A 22,507-nucleotide genomic window follows, 5' to 3' on the forward strand; every position below is an offset into this window, starting at 1 on the left:
ATGAGCTGTGCCTGGTTTTCTCCAGACATAGCGCTTTGCATTCAGGCCAAAGAGTTAAATGTTTGTCTTATCAGACCACATAATCTTTTGACTTATGATCTCAGAGTCTTTCACATGCCTTTTTGCAAACTCCAGGCGTGCTGTAATACGTATTTTTCTCAGGAGTGGCTTCCGTCTGGCTAAGCTCCCATAAAGCCCAGATTGGTGAAGTTCTGTAGAGAGAGTTGTCCTTCTGGCAGGTTCTCCCATCTCAGCCAAGGAACTCTGTAGTTCTGTCAGAGTGGTCATTGAGTTCTTGGTCACCTCCCTGACCAATGTCCTTCTTGCTCAGTTGGTCAATTTGGTCGGACTGCCAGCTCTAGGCAGAGTCTGGGTAGTTCCATATTTTTGATGGAGACCACTGTGCTCTTGGAAACTTCTAGAAATTGTTCTATACACTTCCCCAGATAAATATCTCTGAGATCTAAGGACAGTTCCTTTGGAATTCATGGTACTGTTTCTGCTATGACATGGTATGGTTTCTGCTCTGACATCCACTATCCATTGTGGGACTTTATATAGAGGTGTGTTTATTTCTAAATCATGTCCAAACAGTTAAATTGGCCACAGGTGGACTCCAATCAAGTTGTAGTGACATCTGAAGGATGATCAAAGGAAATTGGATGCACCTGAGCTCAATTTGGAGTGTCATAGCAAAGGGGTGTGAATACTTACAGTATGTAAATTAGATTTCTTTATTTCCCTTTCAATACATGAGGCAAATATTTCAAAAAACACATCACTTTGTCATTATGGGGTATTGTGTGTAGATGGGTGTGATATATATGTTTGAATTCAGGCTGGGCATGCCTATCTACAAGCATTTCACTGCACCTGCTATAACATCTGCAAAGCCGTGTTAGCGACCAATAAACTTTGAGTTGATTTGACATATATTTCAGGATGTTGTGTATCCCTGGAAATAATCTGATTTAATGTAAACATTACAGTTATAAAAACATAGCTTGTCCAAAACAAAGTGGTCTTTTTGCAAAACTTACCCCAGGTATGGGGTAAATTGAGCCGCGGGACAGGGTAATTTAAGCCACCTACAAATGTATGTACTGAATGAAATATTACCACTACCTTTTTAAAACCATGTCTATCTTTATTTCCCAAACACAATTCAACACATTCATTTAAATGATATTTTAATACAGGCTTAACACCTAACAAACGCTTTGTACTTTTTAAAATCCCTTTTAAGATAGGCCCTGTTGTTACCTTATATCCCAGAGATAATGCCTTGCATTACACCTGGGAAGAAAACACTTCAATTTGCTCAACTTGCCATTGGCTCAACCATTGGCTCAACCTACCCCATGGCCATTGGCTCAATTTACCCCAAGGCGAACATTTAGACTATATTAGCCCCCACAGCTACAAGGATGCACTTTCATACTAGGTTATGAAGCTTATAGAGACCCCAACTGATGTATAGAGCAATCTTAAAAGTATCTACTTTCGTTTAGATACAAGCATCATGAAACCTCTAACACAATAAATTAATTTGACTTGGTGAAAATCCGTTTTTAGGACCTAACTTGCTTACCACGTTTTCCTTCACAGACTCCATGAAATTATGACCTCTACCAATTTTATTTCTCCAAATGATTAATTTTGTGTATGGTTTTCTAGAAACAACGGTGGCTCAACTTACCCCACTCTCCCCTACTGTATTAAAATAGAAAATAAAGAAGAAAATAATTGTCTGTTTTCTATCACCTCCAAACAGCCTGGATAAGAGAACAGTGAGTCCCAAACTACGCAGACACCCAGTATGAAGCATTTGTACTGTGGAAATGCAATGTTATTCATTGCAATGTTATTCCAGAGCAGGGCTGTTGGTTTGTGTGTAGTTCAGTGTGTATGTGGATCAACAGATGAGAGCATCGTAGGGACTCTATCCAGGACTGTTAGTATAATTACACTATCAATTAAATTAGTATCGGACTGTATCAGATCCAAATCAAATCAGGTCCAAATCAAGTCACTTGGCAAGACACTGGTCTATTTCCACAAAACTCCTGGCAAACACAGTCACAGTGTTCCTCAGTCATCAAAACAGTCATCAAAACATTCATTATTATAATGGGTGGACATTCAATTATAAACACCACATCTAATGTATAAACCGTTACAAGGCAAATGGCGTATTTTTATCTATTCACATCACATAGGAACTTCAATTGGACAGATTTCATGTCTGATTTCCTCCCCCACCCTGAGTAGTCTGGAGCTAAGACGGAGCCTGGTGTTACATGTTAAAGAGTCCCTCTCTCATCTCAACTCTGCAATAATCAAATTAAGGTCAACTGACAGTGACTCTGAACTGAAGGATACTCTGGTGTCTTGGAAATACTAATGAATAGACCCAGAACTTAACATTCAGCAGACAGAGTGCATGAATATGTCTACGCGCCTGGTGCCTTTCTGTCAAAAACGGACAATCTTCCCCCGAAGGGCCTGAGGGAGCCTTTAAAACAGACGGTTGACACCTTTTACGTTCCATGAAAGGAAAACAAAGGCGTGTTTCTCTTCTCAGTCGGTGCTATCTCCCCTCCATCAGGTTTCTGCCAGTGGACGTTTGATTCAGCCTGATGCTTTCCACTCTGTCAGTGATCAAAGATGCCGCTCGCAACCGTAACCTCAGACAAAAGACACGACTTTTGGCAATTAAATATGAAAAGAAAGTTATTTTTATCCCCCGATTCTCTTGATTGAGGTTATGTTTGACTGGGAACGCAGACAGAATAGTCAAGCATTGAGGTTTATCAGTTGTTTGACTCTGCAAGGGCATGCATTTAACAATGTGTGGATATTATCAGTGATTAATATGCCCTTGAGACCTGTTATTAGAGAGTGAAAACAGCGCCGTCCTTGTGGTCAACCCCAGCAACTGCATTCCCAAACGACTCCCCTCTGAGCTGCGCAAACGCGACCAATCGATAACGAGTAACGTCCCACCGTAGGGGACAGACCCGCTTACCGCCAGTGTTTAATCCAACTTCTTCCTTTCCTTTCCTTTCCTTTCCCACTCCTCTACTCTTTCTCTTTTCTCTCTCTCCATCTATCTATCCCTCTCTACCTACCTGTGTCTGTTGGGACATGCCCGTACCAGGTGACCATATCAGTGGATGGTATTTTGACCACTACTGGTTATACCCAGGAGGACTACACCATGTTGGGCTCAGATGACTTCTTCTACATTGGGGGGAGTCCCAATACTGCGGACCTGCCCGGATCACCCGTCAGCAACAACTTCATGGGCTGCCTCAAAGACGTGAGTGTCTCTCTGCTTCAGTACTGGGGATCGAGGGGGGAATCAGAAACACACATACACCCACACACACACACATACAAACATCCACACACGCACAGACATGTACACACACACACACACACACACACACACACACACACTGACTCATATTTGCTCGCGTACACAAACTGTCCACAGATGTAATGTGGGCTAGTGTGTGTGTGTGTGTGTGTGTGAGAGGGAGAGAGAGTAGGAGGTGTCAGACAGGCTTTTAGATGCATCATAATTCCTCCTATAAACAGGCTGGATATTTTCTCAGGGAAGCTAAGTTATTCTCCTAACTCTGGGAGGAAATATACTGATAAATCACCATAGTTGGTATGAAATAATTGTCCTCCCCAATAAGGCTCCAAGCCACAACTTAACAAGCTGAGAAGAGGACCACTCCAATTAAATGACTTATTAAATCAGATAATCTTTATAAGGAAGGTATTGGTGTCATATTCCCATCTCTTTCTCTATAAGTAATTATTGTTTCATCAGTTTTAATGAATCATATAGCAATCGCCTAATCTCTAACTTTATTACACTTTCACAATTACATTTTCGTTGTTTTGGTTGCTATTGGGGAAATTCCCTCATCAAATCATCCTCCCAAAGCATTTCTAGTCTTGTGATTACCTCGACTAACCTGTGCCCCCGCACATTGACTCTGTACCGGTACCCCCTGTATATAACCTGCCTACTGTTATTTTATTTTACTGCTGCTCTTTAATTATTTAATATTATTTTTTATTTTTTACTTATCTATTTTTTACTTAAAGCTTATTTATCTTAAAACTGCATTGTTGGATAAGGGGCTTGTAAGTAAGCATGTCACTGTAAGGTCTACACCTGTTGTATTCGGTGCATGTGGCAAATAAAAATGTGATTTGATGTGATGACTATACATTCAATCCACAAACAGAGGGAAAGAAGGAGGGAGAGGTGAGGAGGATGAAGGGAAGGTGAAAAAGCAGAGAGAAGAGAAGAAGTGGATGAGCAAGAGAAAAGGGGTGGGACTGAATGAACAGATGAAGGGGTGCAGACACGGGGATTGGAAAAGGAAGATGTCGAGGCAAGAAAGAGTGAAGCCTGTGAGGGAAGACTGCATAACACAGTGATAAAGGGGGAAGAGGATACAAAGTAAAAGTGAGAAGATGTGAATGAAGGAGAAATAAGAGAGGAAAGAGAGAGAAGAGCGAGTGAAGAGAGTGTGTGAGAGAGAGAGTGTGTGAGAGAGAGAGATAGAGAGAGAGAGAGGGGGGAGCAAGAGAGAGGGGAGAGAGAGAGGAAAGAGAGAGAAGAGCGAGTGAAGAGAGAGAGAGAGAGAGAGAGAGAGAGAGAGAGAGAGAGAGGGGAGAGAGAGAGGAACGAGAGAGAGAGAGAGAGAGAGAGAGAGGAAGAGAGGGAGAAAGAGAGAGAGAGGTGCTGCTTCAGACTGTAGGCCATTTCATCCTGTTGGTCAATACTGTGGGCAGGATTAGAAGTCTTGTGTCAGGGCTGTGGCTGTGCTTTCAAGTTCCTAGTGGCACGAAAGGCCTTTGATACGCCTGGCCAGGAGCCTCCAGGAGCGAGATATCCAATGAAGGAAATACGAGAGATTGAGAGAGAGGAGAGAGTGAGATAGAAAAGAGAGAGAGGGATAGAGGGAGTGAGTTAAAAGAAAGGAAAAGTAGGATCCAGAGAGGAGCCTTAAAGAATTAGGGTTTATCTTGTATTGTTCTCAGGTAACACTGTGGATTTGCTCTCTTTCTCCCCATATTACCATCTGTCTCCCCCTCTGCCATCTCTCCTTCTCTCAACTTATGACCTTGCTATTGCCCTCTTTCACACCCTCCTCTCCCTCCTCTCTCTCCTCTCCCTCTCTCTTCCCTATCTCTCTCCTCTCCCTCTCTCTTCCCTATCTCTTCCCTATCTCTCTCCTCTCCCTCTCTCTTCCCTATCTCTTCCCTCTCTCTCCCCCTCTCCCTCTCTCTTCCCTATCTCTTCCCTCTCTCTCTCCTCTCCCTCTCTCTTCCCTATCTCTTCCCTCTCTACCCCTCTCCCTCTCTCTTCTCTATCTCTTCCCTCTCTCTCCCCCTCTCCCTCTCTCTTCCCTATCTCTTCCCTCTCTCTCCCCCTCTCCCTCTCTCTCCAGGTATGTGTGTAATTAAGTCAATGCCAGTGTTGCTGATACACCAGCTTTACCATCCTGACAGCCAAATTAAAAATTGATTTCTTCGACTGATTCCCCTCTCCTCCCTCCCTCTTATTCCCGCTCTATCGCTCCACAGCTCCTTGTGAGCCTCACCTTGGTAGGATGATAGGATCCCGCTCCACCCCTCATTTCAGACACATTTTACTCAGGCACCTCAGCGGGCAGCCTTCCCAATTCACATCACCACAATGGGAAATGAGTTGAGAGTTGGCTGATTGCCTGTGCGTGTGTGTGCGTGAGTGACTTTGTGTGTGCATGCATGTGTGTATGTGTGTGCACGTGTGTGTGTGTGTGTTTAGGCCTGTGCGTGTGAGGTGGCTTGAAAGTAACAGAGAAACACCCATTTGCAGTGGTTGGTGATTAGAAGCAGTCTTGTTTCCTGCATCACACCTGTATTTAAACTACAACACGTAGTGGCAACAAAATAATTATTCCTCTTCAAAATGACCCTGGTCTGTTTTTCCAGATGAAAATAACATTCACACCTACAACAACCCCCTTAAACACACACACACAAGGAAATGATATGAAATGATGGCCAACAACCTCCTCTCTCTCTCTCTCTCTCTCTCTCTCTCTCTCTCTCTCTCTCTCTCTCTCTCTCTCTCTCTCTCTCTCTCTCTCTCTCTCTCTCTCTCTCTCTCTCTCTCTCTCTCTCTCTCTCTCTCTCTCTCTCTCTCTCTCTCTCTCAGTCACACACACACACACACACTAACACACACACACACTAACACACACACACAAACACCCCCCCTCACACACACACACACACACACACACCACACCACACCACTCCACTCACCCATCATGAGGTCCCCAGCACCTGGGAGCATCAGTGAAAGTGATTATGTCTGCCGCAGGCTGGCTGCTTGCTGGACTGCAGCAGCCGCTGCTTTGGTTGTCCGAGTTTCTCAATGACTAAACAAATCAATCCAGTCACCCTGAAGAAGAGGAATGGCCCAGCCATAGTGCTAGCCGTCAGAACAGTGAAAACCCTAAGCCGATACATGTCATCGATTGAGACAGACATTCTGGCAAAAGTTATTGGCAAAAGTCGTTAAATAACATCAGAAAAGTGATAAAAGTGTTATCTTAGTATAGAACCTTAGCAATAATGTTCAGACGGACACAGAAGGCTGTCTTACCTCTAAACTCGCTAAAGTTCACTGAAAGTTTGATTATCGCTCATGTACTTTACTGTACTGTAATGATGTCTACATACCTCAGACTGACTTGTAAAATAAGTGCATTTGATTCCTGACCCTCACAAACAAGTCCTCTGGTCCTCACAGCAAGATGCAGTGAATATACTGATTGAAATGTGTCTCTTTATAAAACCAGAAACGTTCTTACAGGCTGTGTTAGAATAGCGCCAGACAGGTATTGGCTCATAGCCCTCTTGGCTGAATGAAGGCTTTCATCGCTGTCTGTGTCCCCTGACTCACTCTGTCTGGCATCTCAGACATCACAATACCAGCATTGTGAGGGATCGTCCTCATCGTCCTCTCCCTCTTTCTCCTCTCCCTCTTTCTTGTCCCCTCCTCCCTCCCTCTCTATCTGACACCGTGAGTTAAGTCTCCTGTGGCCGGCTTGTTGACTGCCAAAAGAGTGTTAGCATAGCTTATTAGCCTTGCTAATCCATCCTAATGACGAGACTGTGAGGTCCACATGGCAGAAGTTGTATCCGCAACCTCTGGAGTTTAGCTTCCGGAGTTCAGACCTGGGTTCAATTGGTATTTGTTTTCTATTAAATACTTTGGCTGGGCTTGCTTGAGCTATGTCTGGTGTAATAAAATCAATGAAATAGTGCAAATGCCTGCCTATCTAGCACTCATGGCAGGCTCAATCAAACACTCAGTGAGTTAGCCAAGCCTGCTGTCACCACTTGTGATAGAGCAAAACGGAGAACACCATCATGTTCGTGAGAATCTGCCATTTCCACAGTGCGCTCCCATTCGTTTGTAGCCCAAATGGTTCGGACGCTGCCAAACAGAAGTTGCCACATCGACTGTACCAACTTCAGACGAGTCTCCTGACACTTGTGGGGGTCGTGGAGCAAAACGGAGAAGACCATCGTTGTCGTGAGAGTCTCCCCTTTCTACAGAGGGGTGGTTTGTAGGTCAAACCATTCAGACGTTTTCGTGAGAAGACTGATTTTCGGGATATCCCATGGTCTGATAAACACCGCTCTAGCTCTGCCACCTATCACCGCAGATGCGGAAGAGCAACACTGCAGGATGTGGTGGATTGAGATGCATCCAATGCAAAAAAAACAGATACAGTGCATTCGGAAAGTATTCAGACACCTTGACTTTTTCCACATTTTGTTACGTTACAGCCTTATTCTAAAATTGATTAAATCGTTTTTTCCCCCTCATCAATCTACACACAATACCCCATAATGACAAAGCAAAAACAGGTTTTTAGAACTTTTTCTAATGTAGAAAAGAACAACAGCTGAAATATAAAAAATAAAAAAAAGAATGGAAATATCACATTTACATCAGTTTTCAGACCGTTTACTCAGTACTTTGTTGAAGCACCTTTGGCAGCGATTACAGCCTTGAGTCTTCTTGGGTATGATGCTACAAGCTTGGCACACCTGTATTTGGGGAGTTTCTCCCATTCCTCTCTGCAGATCCTCTCAAGCTCTGTCAGGTTGGATGGGAAGTGTTGCTGCACAGCTATTTTCAGGTCTCTCCAGAGATATTCGATCGGGCTCTGGCTGGGCCACTCAAGGACATTCATAGACTTGTCCCAAATCCACTCCTGCGTTGTCTTGGCTGTGTGCATGATGCTTCCACCACCATGCTTCACCGTAAGGATGATGCCAGGATTCCTCCAGACGTGACTCTTGGCATTCAGGCCAAATAGTTCAATCTTGGTTTCATCAGACCAGAGAAGCGGGCTGTCATGTGCCTTTTACTGAAGAGTGGCTTCCGTCAGGCCACTCTACCATAAAGGCCTGATTGGTGGAGTGCTGCAGAGAGGGTTGTCCTTCTGGAAGGTTCTCCCATTTCCTCAGAGGAACTCTAGAGCTCTGTCAGAGTGACCATCGGGTTCTTGGTCACCTCCCTGACCAAGGCCCTTCTCCCCAGATTGCTCAGTTTGGCCGGGCGGCCAGCTCTTGGAAGAGTCTTGGTGGTTCCAAACTTCTTCCATTTAAAAATGATGGAGGCCACTGTGTTCTTGGGGACCTTCAATGCAGCATAGATTTTTTGGTATCCTTCCCCAGATCTTTGCCTCAACACAATCCTGTCTCGGAGCGCTAAGGACAATTCCTTCGACCTCATGGCTTGGTTTTTGCTCTGACATGCACTGTCAACTGAGGTACCTTATATAGACAGGTGTGTGCCTTTCCAAATCATGTTCAATCAATTGAATTTACCACAGGTGGACTCCAATCAAGTTGTAGAAACATCTCAAGGATGATCAATGGAAACAGGATGCACCTGAGCTCAATTCTTAGTCTCATAGCAAAGGGTCTGAATACTTATGTAAATATTGTATTTCTGTTTTTTATTTTGAATACATTTGCAAACATTTATAAAAACCTGTTTTCACTTTGTCATTATGGGGTATTGTGTGTAGATTGCTGATTTTTAAATATTTTTTATCCATTTTAGAATAAGGCTGTAATGTAACAAAATCTGGAAAAAGTCATGGGGTCTGAATACTTTCCATAGGCACTGTATCTCTAGCTTAAACTGACAGATTTGGTTATGTAAGTTACATTTACACACCAGTGCGTCAATTGACTCTAGGGTTTTTAAAACAATTTCAGTGAACCGTGAGATTTAAGCTGGTCCACTTTTGTTGCTGACTTTGCAGTATCTATGCACTGCCTTGATAGGACAGAATAAATTGGAGTCTGTGCTTGGAATGGCAATCTTTCTAACACGACTCTAAAAGCACTACTTTCAGGGGACAGTGTTTGGGCTTGTGTGTGTGTGTGTGTGTGTGTGTGTGTGTGTGTGTCTAGGAGCCTGTGTATGGTCAATGTGGTGGTGTGTGTGTGTGTGTGTGTGTGTGTGTGTGTGCATTAAGAGCTGTTGTAAGACTGGGTGTGCACTCTGGGATGAGAGCCCACTTTGCTGCTGTGTCTAAGAGGTGTTCTCACACAGCGGTTTCACAGGGTGCCACCTTTCCAGAACCCATCCGATGACAGCCATCATGATGGTCATGGTCAGAAAAAGCTGCATGAAAAAAAGACAGACTGCTTAATAAACTATCCATAGTTTTAGCACCTAATACTGTACATTATGAATGGAGACACTCAGGAGAATGTAGACAGTTTTTAGCTGAAACAATGTGCTACATCAAAGTCTGTCAGGAACATTTGCATTATTCTGTAGGCATCTAGTTTATTCCTTGTTTTATTCCCTTCCTCCTGCACCTTGAGTTCTCCCGGAGTGCCGTTGTGAATAATTGAGTTTGCTAAACTATGTGTCACATTCACACAAACAAACGCCACACTTCTTTTAAAGTCTATGGTTAGTCCTTTGAAAATTCTAGCATTTGGACCCTGAGATGCTAAATTCAACGTGAAGGAGAGAAGTGTCTTTTGAATAGTAAAGCAGTGTAAATTATATGGACACATTTTCTTTCCAAGATATCCAAAGAAAGCTAGACGGCATCAGTATTCAAAGACTAGTTTGTAATGAATTTTTTCACATTCAAAGTCCCTGATGCATTGTTGGGCGTAGTCTTTGTCAAAACCTATCAATATAAAACTAGGCAGTAGGCCCTTGTATGCATAATTTTATGTGGGGTCTATGATTGCTAACACAGCATACAGAAGGTAAACATGAACCTTAACATTAGCTGACCATACTAAAACCAATTTGTCTCTATCGCCTTCCCCCTTTCCCTGTAGGTGGTGTACAAGAATAACGACTTCAAGCTAGAACTCTCCCGGCTAGCCATCGAGCGGGACCCTAAGATCAGCCTGAACGGAGATCTTGTCTTCCGCTGTGAGGACGTGGCCGCCCTGGACCCAGTCACCTTCGAGTCCCCGGAGTCCTTCATTGCCCTGCCCAAGTGGAACACCAAGAAAACAGGCTCCATCTCCTTCGACTTCCGCACCACCGAACCCAGCGGCCTGCTCCTGTTCAGCCACGGGCGCCCCCAGGGAACTAAAGAGCAGAAACTAGGTCGGGACAAGAAGTCAGACTACTTCGCCATGGAGCTGCTGGATGGGTTTCTCTACCTGCTCATGGACATGGGGTCTGGGAGTATCAAGCTGAAGACCAGTAATAAGAAGGTGAACGACGGGGAGTGGTGCCATGTGGACTTCCAGAGGGAAGGAAGGAAAGGTGAGGATACGAACATCTACAAAGCAGTAAATCAGTACTTTTATATGTTCATGACATTACTAATGTACAAGCTAGGAAGCTATTGCAAAAAGTCTACATATTTCCAGGTACTCTTATGTTGCAAAGATGTACACATAAATACAGACTATATGCTGTATACCAGTGGAGGCTTCAGAGGGGAGGACGGCTCATAATAATGGCTGGAACGGAGCAAATGGAATGGCATCAAACTCTTGGAATCCATGTGATTGATGTATTTGATACCATTCCACTAATTACGCTCCAGACATTACCACGAGCCCATCCTCCCCAATTAAGGTGCCACTGACCTCCTGTGCTGTATACTCATTCTCCATCATCCACCTACTCTATTTCTTATCTCCCTGTCCTTCAGTCCTGTCTAAAAGCTGTTCTACACACCTCTCCACCCCCTCTGCCTGCCTCTCTCTGTCCTGTCTAAAAGCTGTTCTACACACCTCTCCACCCCCCTCTGCCTGCCTCTCTCTGTCCTGTCTAAAAGCTGTTCTACACACCTCTCCACCCCCTCTGCCTGCCTCTCTCTGTCCTGTCTAAAAGCTGTTCTACACACCTCTCCACCCCCTCTGCCTGCCTCTCTCTCTCCTGTCTAAAAGCTGTTCTACACACCTCTCCACCCCCCTCTGCCTGCCTCTCTCTGTCCTGTCTAAAAGCTGTTCTACACACCTCTCCACCCCCTCTGCCTGCCTCTCTCTGTCCTGTCTAAAAGCTGTTCTACACACCTCTCCACCCCCTCTGCCTGCCTCTCTCTGTCCTGTCTAAAAGCTGTTCTACACACCTCTTCTCCCTCTCTGCCTGCCTCTCTCTCAGTCCTGTCTTAAAGCTGTTCTACACACCTCTCCACCCCCTCTGCCTGCATCTCTCTCGGTCCTGACACATACACACTTGACATCATGTATATACCCCCTTATCTCTCCTCTCTCCTCCTCCTCCTCCACTCCCAGGCTCCATCTCAGTGAACAGCCGCAGTATCCCCTTCAACTCCAACGAGGGCAGTGAGATCCTGGACCTGGACAGCGACATGTTCCTGGGGGGTCTCCCCGAGGCCCGCTCTGACCTGGTGCTGCCCCCCGAGGTCTGGACCGCCCTGCTCAACTACGGCTACGTGGGCTGCGTCCGCGACCTCTTCATCGACGGCAAGAGCCGCGACGTGCGCCGCCTGGCCGAGATCCAGAGCTCCCCGGGCGTTAGCAGCTTCTGCACCCGCGAGCTGCAGAAGAGGTGTAGCAGCGCCCCCTGTGGGAACGGGGGCCTGTGTAAAGAGGGATGGAACCGCTACATCTGCGACTGCACCGGCACCGGCTACCTGGGCAGCAACTGTGAAATCGGTGAGGAGTGGCTGGGGAGCGGGGGAGAGCGGGGCAGTGGGGAACAGGTGGTGATGAAACAGGATGGGGACATTTGGTGGCAGCGGTGGGATACGTGGGGAGACGGTGTCAGAAGTGGGATCTGTCGGGATTAAGTTAGGCTTGGTTTCATGCTTACAAGCGAGCTAACCCTAGTCATAATAGGCTTAGATGATAAGGCTATATTGACTTACCCTCGTGCCACTCTAAAGCATCCACCAGCTGCAGTGTGCTAAAAGGAGCTATGCACTCGGGGATGGGTGGCATTTGGACCTACGTTAGCTTGGCAGGGATGGGGAGCTAGCTGACTGAACTGGTGGGAGGCTGGGGAGGCTTGTGGAGCTCGGTAGAGCGACGATGCTTACTGTCACCATCTGGACTTGTCACGTACAGTGGGGAAAAAAGGTATTTAGTCAGCCACCAATTGTGCAAGTTCTCCCACTTAAAAAGATGAGAGAGGCCTGTAATTTTCATCATAGGTACACGTCAACTATGACAGACAAAATTAGAAAAAAATATCCAGAAAATCACATTGTAGGATTTTTTATGAATTTATTTGCAAATTATGGTGGAAAATAAGTATTTGGTCAATAACAAAAGTTTCTCAATACTTTGTTATATACCCTTTGTTGGCAATGACACAGGTCAAACGTTTTCTGTAAGTCTTCACAAGGTTTTCACACACTGTTGCTGGTATTTTGGCCCATTCCTCCATGCAGATCTCCTCTAGAGCAGTGATGTTTTGGGGCTGTCACTGGGCAACACAGACTTTCAACTCCCTCCAAAGATTTTCTATGGGGTTGAGATCTGGAGAATGGCTAGGCCACTCCAAGACCTTGAAATGCTTCTTACGAAGCCACTCCTTCGTTGCCCGGGCGGTGTGTTTGGGATCATTGTCATGCTGAAAGACCCAGCCACGTTTCATCTTCAATGCCCTTGCTGATGGAAGGAGGTTTTCACTCAAAATCTCACGATACATGGTCCCATTCATTCTTTCCTTTACACGGATCAGTCTTCCTGGTCCCTTTGCAGAAAAACAGCCCCAAAGCATGATGTTTCCACCCCCATGCTTCACAGTAGGTATGGTGTTCTTTGGATGCAACTCAGCATTCTTTGTCCTCCAAACACGACGAGTTGAGTTTTTACCAAAAAGTTATACCATATGACATTCTCCCAATCCTCTTCTGGATCATCCAAATGCACTCTAGCAAACTTCAGACGGGCCTGGACATGTACTGGCTTAAGCAGGGGGACACGTCTGGCACTGCAGGATTTGAGACCCTGGCGGCGTAGTGTGTTACTGATGGTAGGCTTTGTTACTTTGGTCCCAGCTCTCTGCAGGTCATTCACTATGTCCCCCCGTGTGGTTCTGGGATTTTTGCTCACCGTTCTTGTGATCATTTTGACCCCACGGGGTGAGATCTTGAGTGGAGCCCCAGATCGAGGGAGATTATCAGTGGTCTTGTATGTCTTCCATTTCCTAATAATTGCTCCCACAGTTGATTTCTTCAAACCAAGCTGCTTACCTATTGCAGATTCAGTCTTCCCAGCCTGGTGCAGGTCTACACTTTTGTTTCTGGTGTCCTTTGACAGCTCTTTGGTCTTGGCCATAGTGGAGTTTGGAGTGTGACTGTTTGAGGTTGTGGACAGGTGTCTTTTATACTGATAACAAGTTCAAACAGGTGCCATTAATACAGGTAACGAGTGGAGGACAGAGGAGCCTCTTAAAGAAGAAGTTACAGGTCTGTGAGAGCCAGAAATCTTGCTTGTTTGTAGGTGACCAAATACCTATTTTCCACCATAATTTGCAAATAAATTCATTAAAAATCCTACAATGTGATTTTCTGGATTTTCTTTTCTCATTTTGTCTGTCATAGTTGACGTGTACCTATGATGAAAATTACAGGCCTCTCTCAGCTTTTTAAGTGGGAGAACTTGCACAATTGGTGGCTGACTAAATACTTTTTTTCCCCACTGTATATCCAGGTGGTGCGAGGCTGCTCTCTCTGTCTGTCTATGCGGGGGTGACACAACGTGCTAGCGTCTACATATGTCTGATCCATTTTAATTAGCTGTAGGCTGATTGCTGTGTCGTAGCACTAAAGGAAAGCATCTCCTTCGAGACCCAGGTGAAATGCAGTGGTGTGACGTAAAATACTTTGAAGTACTACTTCAGTATTTTGTTGGGGTATCTGAACTTTACTAATTATAGTTTTGAAAACGTACTTTTACTTTACTACATTCCTAAAGAAAATGTGAACTTTTTACTCCATACATTTTTCCTGACATCCAAAAGTACTAGTTTGATTTCTAATTCTTAGCAGGAAGGAAAATGGTCCAATTCACACACTTATCAAGACAACATCCCTGGTCATCCCTACTGCCTCTGATCTGACGGACTCACTAAACACAAATGCTTTGTTTGTAAATTATGTCTGAGTGTTGGAGTGTGTCCATGGTAATCCGTAAATAAAATAAAATAATCTGTTTTGCTTAATATAAGGACGTTTTTATTATTTATAGCATTAACTTTTACTTTTGATACTTAAGTATATTTTAGCAATTACATTTACTTTTGATACTTAAGTATATTTAAAACCAAATACTTTTAGACTTTTAGCAGTACTTGACTGAGTGACTTTCACTTTTACTTGTCATTTTCTATTAAGGTATCTTTACTTTTACTCATGTATGACAATTGGCTACTTTTTCCACCACTGGAATTGAATGCACAACTCAGGGATACTGTTGGGGCCTATTAACGGTAACAAGAGATTCTGAATTGAAATCAAGGCAGTGAAGGACTGAACGTCATCGAAAGAAAGGTCATTTGGTACCAGCTTTGGTGTAATGTTTGTTTCTGATGATCTGTGGGTGTTTTTGGTGGTGCTTCCCTACCCTCTAGTGTGGTTATCTTATACTGCAAGTGAATGAAAAAGAGTTACAATATTGTGCTTAGTTGTCACTTGTCTGACCAGGGTGGTCTAACTCAATATTAGTGTATAAGTAGTGGGACTTGGTCTTCAATAATACAGTAAGATTGGAAACTAACCTTCTGAGTCAGCCGTTTTATTCAACAGCAAATAGTTGTTTGCCAAAAGCCAAAATGCTTTGTGTTAAAGTGGATTTCAGTGGCCTAACCAGTAGCATCATACAGTATTTGGTTTGTGCTCCAAACCATATGCATCCTAAATAAAAGGGAAGTACCCAGTCATGGTGCATCAGCCTAGCCCATGGTGACACGTGTTGACCCACATACACAGAGACCTCCTTAGGCAACCTGTCAATCATCTCTACAGAAGTTATCTACGTAAAGTCAGCTGCAGGGGTGACTACATTGTTTTGCTGTACGTGTCTATGATGTTATCTACATCATATATTCTGTTAGTTGTATTAGAGTTGTTATAACACCTCCCTTTATCGTCCTCTCTAGTCAAAGAAAAGACACGTTGCTAACCTTGGAAGACCTTTCTGCACTGGGTGTCAATGTGTGTATTGGAAAATCTACAATGTCAGATCTCTAATCTTGGGTTCTCTTGTTAAACATACTATCACTCCATAATGTATGTGTCTGTCTGTGTCTGTCTGTGTGTCTGCTCATGTGTGCTTCTGCATTCCTCTCCATACCTCCACCCCCTTACAGAGGCGACGGTGCTGAGCTACGACGGCAGCATGTACCTGAAGATCATCATCCCAGGCACCATGCACACTGAGGCAGAGGACGTGGCGCTACGGTTCATGTCCCAACGGGCCTATGGCCTCCTCATGGCCACCACCTCCAAAGAGTCCGCCGACACGCTGCGGCTAGAGCTGGACGGTGGCAGGATCAAGCTGACCGTCAATCTAGGTAACCCATGGCAACCCCACCATGACCCCCTCTGGTTTTCGCTTAACCCCTTCCGTCAAGCTCCACCCCCTAAACCTGAGCCTTTGTCTGTCACTTCAAGCCTGTCTCCTGTCTCTGCTTCCCTGGTTAGACCTACTCCCTGTAGCCTCTTTGCTCTGTTTCTCCCCTGATTCCTATGGAGAGATCTCTAGCTAAAGAAAGATAAAGGGGTTTGGTTGTCCAGACCGTCTGCCAGTAGGTGGTGCTATAGAGAATGGTAAAGCCATAATGTTCCATAGACTACTCTAACATCTTTCTAAAGGAGTACAAAAAATAAAGACTGGAAGGCAGTAATATATCTATATCTTTTAAAACGTTGAAATGGAATAAGGATATAGAAGCATATTATTCTACAGCGCTAAGCCTTAAAGGGATTCTTCAGGATTTTGGTAATGTGGCCCTTTATCTACTTCCCCAGAGTCAGATGAACTGGTGGATACCATTTTGATGTCTCTGCGTGCAGTTTGAAGGGAGTTAGAGGTAGTTACGTGAGCCAATGCTAACTAACCTTAGCGTAATGACTGGAAGTCTATGGGTATCTGCATGCTAGCAGATACCATAGACTTCAAGTCACTGCACAAACGCTAATTAGCAATTGCGCTAGAGCTCGTTAGCAACTTCCATCAAACTGCACGCAGAGACATAAAAATGATATCCATGATTCATCTGACTCTGGGGAAGTAGATAAAGGGCAACATTACCAAAATCCTGAAGAATCCCTTCAATATTTGTCTATAGTTTGGACTCCTGGCAGACTGTTGTGACCTAAGGCAGTGATGGTAACCGCCCCTTTACATTACATATTTTAAAGGGAGAGAGCAGGAGCCGGGGAGAAACAGGACCCAGGTGCACCCTTGGATACAGGAGTGTGGGCCACCAAATTAGGGACAGGAGGTGGTGGTGGAGAGGATGGTTCCTCCAATAATTCCATAGCATAGTCCTTTCTTTCTTTCTTTCTTTCTTTCTTTCTTTCTTTCTTTCTTTCTTTCTTTCTTTCTTTCTTTCTTTCTTTCTTTCTTTCTTTCTTTCTTTCTTTCTTTCTTTCTTTCTTTCTTTCTTTCTTTCTCTCTCTCTCTCTCTCTCTCTCTCTCTCTCTCTCTCTCTCTCTCTCTCTCTCTCTCTCTCTCTCTCTCTCTCTCTCTCTCTCTCTCTCTCTCTCTCTCTCTCTCTCTCTCTCTCTCTCTCTCTCTCTCTCTCTCTCTCTCTCTCTCTCTCTCATCTCTCTCTCACCTGGCCAAGGCTCAGAAGATGGAACTTTTCATCCCTTCAATGGCCTGTATGTCTGCGGCCCTTGGATCAAACAGCCAGAGAGACCGGCTCAGAGCCCAGTGTTGTCCCACAGCTACACACACACACACACACGCACACGCACGCACACACACACGGTCGGAGGTCCTGTGACGGCCATGCTGCTCAGCCCTGCGCGCCACAGCACCCACATACAGACCCACATTCACCTTGGCCCAGAACAATCACGGCCCCTTAAACACATAGCTAATGAGGCTAAATGCTAATCCATAGTGCTAATGTGTCCAAATTAACCAGATATTGGTTTACCTCCTCCTAAAAGCTGGCTCCCTAACGTATCCAAATCCCACAATGCCCAGAGGTGTCATATCCACATCAACATTTCTATTCATAGCTCATTTGGAGGATTTTAATTGGAGGTGGAATCATTATAGAATCAGAGGAGGATCTTGGGGATATGTGTTACTGCTTACCATTAAGATAGGGATAATTAAAGATTAGTTAATTGGTCAATATGAAACAGTGTACAGGGACACACTTTGCACTGATAATGTTGACTTGATGATGACACTGCATGATCAGATTATCAATATACAATTAGATGGTTTTAAATCAATCATTCTGCATTCTGTGACTAAGACACACTTGCGTAAATTACAACAATGCTCTAATACTTGCTTTCTTTTTGACTTTTCAGTCCAAACTCCATACAATCACATTAGTTGACATGCTGTACACCTCACTCACACAAGCTGTGGACAACCTTACCATTCTTTAGGTTATTTTGTCATTGAGGAATGGAAAATCACCTTCATATCTGCATTCGCAACCCTCCCCCCTATAACAGTGAGCCTGGTTCCTGGTTGTTTGAGTCCACTATTCTGTAGCGGTTGACAGCTCGAGACCACGCCTCAGCCTCAACCACACGCACACACAGCCTGTCGCCACCAGAGGGCATAAGAGACCACTAACTCAATAACAGAGCTCGGCCATTTTACAATGTTCTATCAGAAGACATGCGTTTCAGAGGAAGCAGTGTAGAATAAAGATGAGTGAAAATGTTTGTAGAGCATATTCCAGCATAGCTTCTAGTACATCCAGATGTAGAAGTGTGCGCTTGGCTTATTGTGGCTGGGGTGTGCAGATCACCCTTTCCTAATATTACTGCTGTTGGTTTCCATACCCAAGGGGCTACAAAAGGCAAGCTGTATCTAACCCACAACCACAAAGCAGGGAACCATTGTTTGCACATGGTTAATCAATTTCTGATAAAAGCTACTATAGGGAATAGGAATAATGACTTGGTTTCCCTGACTCTCTGTATGGGCTCCTGAGTGGCGCAGCGGTCTAAGGCACTGCATCTCAGTGCTAGAGGCGTCACTACAGACCCTGGTTCTATTCCAGGCTGTATCACAATCCGGCCTTGCTTGGGAGTCCCATAGGGCGGCGCACAATTGGCCCAGCGTCGTCTGTGTTTGGCCGGGGTAGGCCGTCATTGTAAATAAGAATATCTTCTTAACTGACTTGCCTAGTTAAATAAAACATTTCAATATGCAGCTTGAAATGACATGCTAGTGACAAATAATGGTGAATGGACCATATCACATCTACTACAGTTCTGTCAAAGACAAGTATAAGAAGGAGGTTTATTATCTATGAGATATATCCTTTGTTTTCTATGTTCAATCGCACACATGTCCTACATGTAGCATTTATAACCTTAACATATTCCTTCATCTATCCAATGGATAGTCCATCACAAGATATCAATAATCTGATTAATGTATAATGTACATTTATCAACCTCAACTTATTGAATGGGCATTGTTCCCTTGCCATCAAGTAGGCCTACAGTGATATATAGAGAGAGCTTTATTGTACCAAATATTGAGTGAATAGCTTGCCTTCTGTAGCGCATTGGGACTGGGTGGGTTTTGAAGGGTGGATGGAGGGATGGAGGGAGGGGTGGATGATGGGGGGATGATGACGGAGGTGTGGAAAGGGTGATCCTGACTCGTAGCTCTGTCCCCGGATGGTGGCCCCTAGCGAAATGCTTGGTTGTCTGCAGAATGTACCTTGAAGGATGTAAAATGTTATTATCTCTCTCTCTTTTCTTCTCCTTTCTCGCCTCTCTTTTTTTGATTTGATCTCACCATCTCGCTCTCTCTCCCACCAGATTGTATCAGGATAGACTGTAACCTCAGTAAGTGGTTCTATGCATTTTTATGACTATATCTATATTTTTCTGCTGATCGTATCAACAGTCTTCTGTTCAGTGTGTCCCTTATAAATGTTTTTCGCCGTACTGCATTCAAGTCAATCAATCAAATCACATTTTATTTTGTGAAGCGCTTATTACACCAGCCCTATTTACAGCTGCCGTTTTCACATCAGCCCTTTTTTTAAACAAGTGATTACTATCTCTGTTTTATCATTGGCATTTTAAAAATCACTCCAATCCTATTTATTCTGCCTCTGACACCACACTAGGATTTTCCTTTTTCATTTCATGATATAATTTTCTTAGAAATCTTATTTCCTTTCTTATTTTCTTCTTTCTTTCAATTATTTCCTCCCATTTTTGTCCTTTTGACTGTTCATTTCATTCTATTCCACCCTACTAATTTCATTAATAGGGTCGTTCCACATAATGAGTGCCTTTCGCCCTTTGATATTTTAAGTAGACATTGTGCACAAATATTGCATTTTAAAAGCCTGTTATATTAAATGAAATGCCTTTTAATATAGACCACACGGAAAATTCAATACATCTGATTTTTTTATATGAATAAATACTTGCTAAAGTGACTTCTAGGAAAATGTTAACCCACTTAACCCCAACATTTTTACAAGTTTTAACCATCATTGTAAAGCCTGAGTTATTTTGTTGATTTGACAAACTCATTTCAGAAGACTATTATTTATTTAATGTGAATAGTTATTCATTTTAAGGTCAAAAGACCCTGTCCCTCATGTTAAGCTCAACCATGTTATGTGAACTGAACTCTCATTTTAATATGGTGAAACTGAGCCCTCTGGATATAAAAAACAACAACATTGAACAGCTATTAGTCAAATCATAGTGTTAAAGTAGGTGAGCTGGTTCTATTCTTCTTGCCATTGTCTAGTGTTTGTGGTGGAAAACTGAGTGGGTCGAGCATAACATGTCAACCCTGTTACCCATAACAATTTAACAATTCAAATGTTTTAGTGAAGCCTGCATTCAATTGCTCCTCCCTGTTACACACAACAAGCTTCTATTCCCCCTGTCACAAGGGGAGTTATGGCTGATTTAAGATGAAGTCATCAACCCTGTTACGGTCAACCCTGTTACGGTCAACCCTGTTACGGTCAACCCTGTTACGGTCAACCCTGTTACTTTATTTGGCACTTAATAGGCCTTACTATAGTCTTGTTTATGATGTTTTACACCATGAGATGGGACATTTTGTTTTGTCATTTATTTGAACATGTGCGATTTATGACCGAATGTTCAAATTAGGTGAAATCAAAGATTTTTCTTCTCACCAAGTTACGCTACTCAAAAGAAACCTTTTGGTGGAACGGCCCAATCTTCATCCTTTCCCTTTCCAATCTACACACTTTCACTTTCTCTGCCCACATACTCACACATTGGTGAATTCCCACCTACTATTGGGTGTTCATATAATTCAAATTAACAGAGCTGTTTAGTTGATTCATTTTAGGTGTGCTGGTGTTGGAATACATCATGTGAAATGACTACACATAATGTGAAATGACTGCACTCACTACTGTATGTCGCTCTACAATGTAAACAGACAAATGTAGACTCCATTGAGGGCATAGCCCACTAGAGTAGACAGGCATACAGTATTTATGAGAACAAACAAAAGCATTTCAACGCATGCTGACAGAACGACAGCAAACTGTCACTGTTAACATGTAAACAGACAAGGTAAGTGCAGCCCCCACCATGACTAAGGAGAAACCTGCTGTGTATGCGTGTGTCTGTCTGTCTGTCTGTCTGTCTGTCTGTCTGTCTGTCTGTCTGTCTGTCTGTCTGTCATTGAGTGGACAAATGTATTTTTTTTTTTCAAGTGCCAGTATCTGTATCTATCTATTTGTATGTGCTACAAGCATTCCACATACGCAGAACTATACAGTGCCGTCAGAAAGTATTCACACCCCTTGACTTTTTTCACATTTTGTTGTGTTACAAAGTGGGATTAAAATTCATTTAATTGTCATTTTTTTGTGAACTATCTACACAAAATACTCTGTAATGTCAAAATGGAAGAGAAATTCTAACATTTGTAAAATATAAAAATAGAAAAATAATAATAATAATAATAATAATAATAATAATAATAATAATAATAATAATAATAATATACTGTATCTTGATTAGAGAAGTATTCAACCCCCTGAGTCAATACATGTTAGAATCACCTTTGGCAGCGATTACAGACATTCACTGTCTTCTTGGTAAGCAACTCCATTGTAGATTTGGCCTTGTGTTTTAGGTTTTTGTCCTGCTGAAAGGGTAATTCATCTCCCAGTGTCTGTTGGAAAGCAGACTGAATCAAGTTCTCCTCTAGGATTTTGCCTGTGCTTAGTTCCATTCCGTAAATGTTTTATCTTGAAAAACTCAGTACTCAGTAATGTCTAGTATTGGAATTTCCCCAAACATAACACTTTGTATTCAGGTCGAAAAGTTTCGCCACATTTTCTGATGTATGACTTTAGTGCATGGTGCAAACAGGAGTACTTTTGGGTGTCAGGGAAAATGTATGGAGCAAAAAGTCCATTATTTTCTTTTGGAATGTAGTGAAGTAAAAGTTTTCAAAAATATAAATAGTAAAGGAAAGTACAGATACCCCCAAAAACGATTTAAGTAGTACTTTAAAGTATTTTTACTTAATTACTTTACACCACTGCTGAGCGGTTCCTTCCTCTCCAGCAACTGAGTTAAGATGGACTCATGTATCTTTATAGTGACTAGTTGTATTGTTACACCATCCAAAGTGTATTTAATAACTTCACCATGCTCAAAGGGATATTCAATGTCATCTTGTTTTTATCCATCTACCAATAGGTGCCCTACTTTGCAAGGCATTGGAAAACCTCCCTGGTCTTTGTGGTTGAATCTGTTTT

At 43.3% G+C, this 22,507-nt stretch overlaps 1 protein-coding gene across 1 annotated transcript in view; it reads left to right on the forward strand.

The window, feature by feature from the left end:
- Positions 1-22,507, forward strand: part of LOC121571120 (neurexin-2) — a 712,543-nt gene that overhangs the window by 250,813 nt on the left and 439,223 nt on the right. The window contains 5 exon segments of the mRNA XM_041882424.2: positions 3,161-3,322; positions 10,417-10,855; positions 11,836-12,219; positions 15,881-16,084; positions 19,548-19,574. Coding sequence (XP_041738358.2) covers positions 3,161-3,322; positions 10,417-10,855; positions 11,836-12,219; positions 15,881-16,084; positions 19,548-19,574 — 1,216 coding nt within the window.

Source organism: Coregonus clupeaformis, chromosome 8 (assembly GCF_020615455.1).
Source record: "Coregonus clupeaformis isolate EN_2021a chromosome 8, ASM2061545v1, whole genome shotgun sequence".
Taxonomy (NCBI): domain Eukaryota; kingdom Metazoa; phylum Chordata; class Actinopteri; order Salmoniformes; family Salmonidae; genus Coregonus; species Coregonus clupeaformis.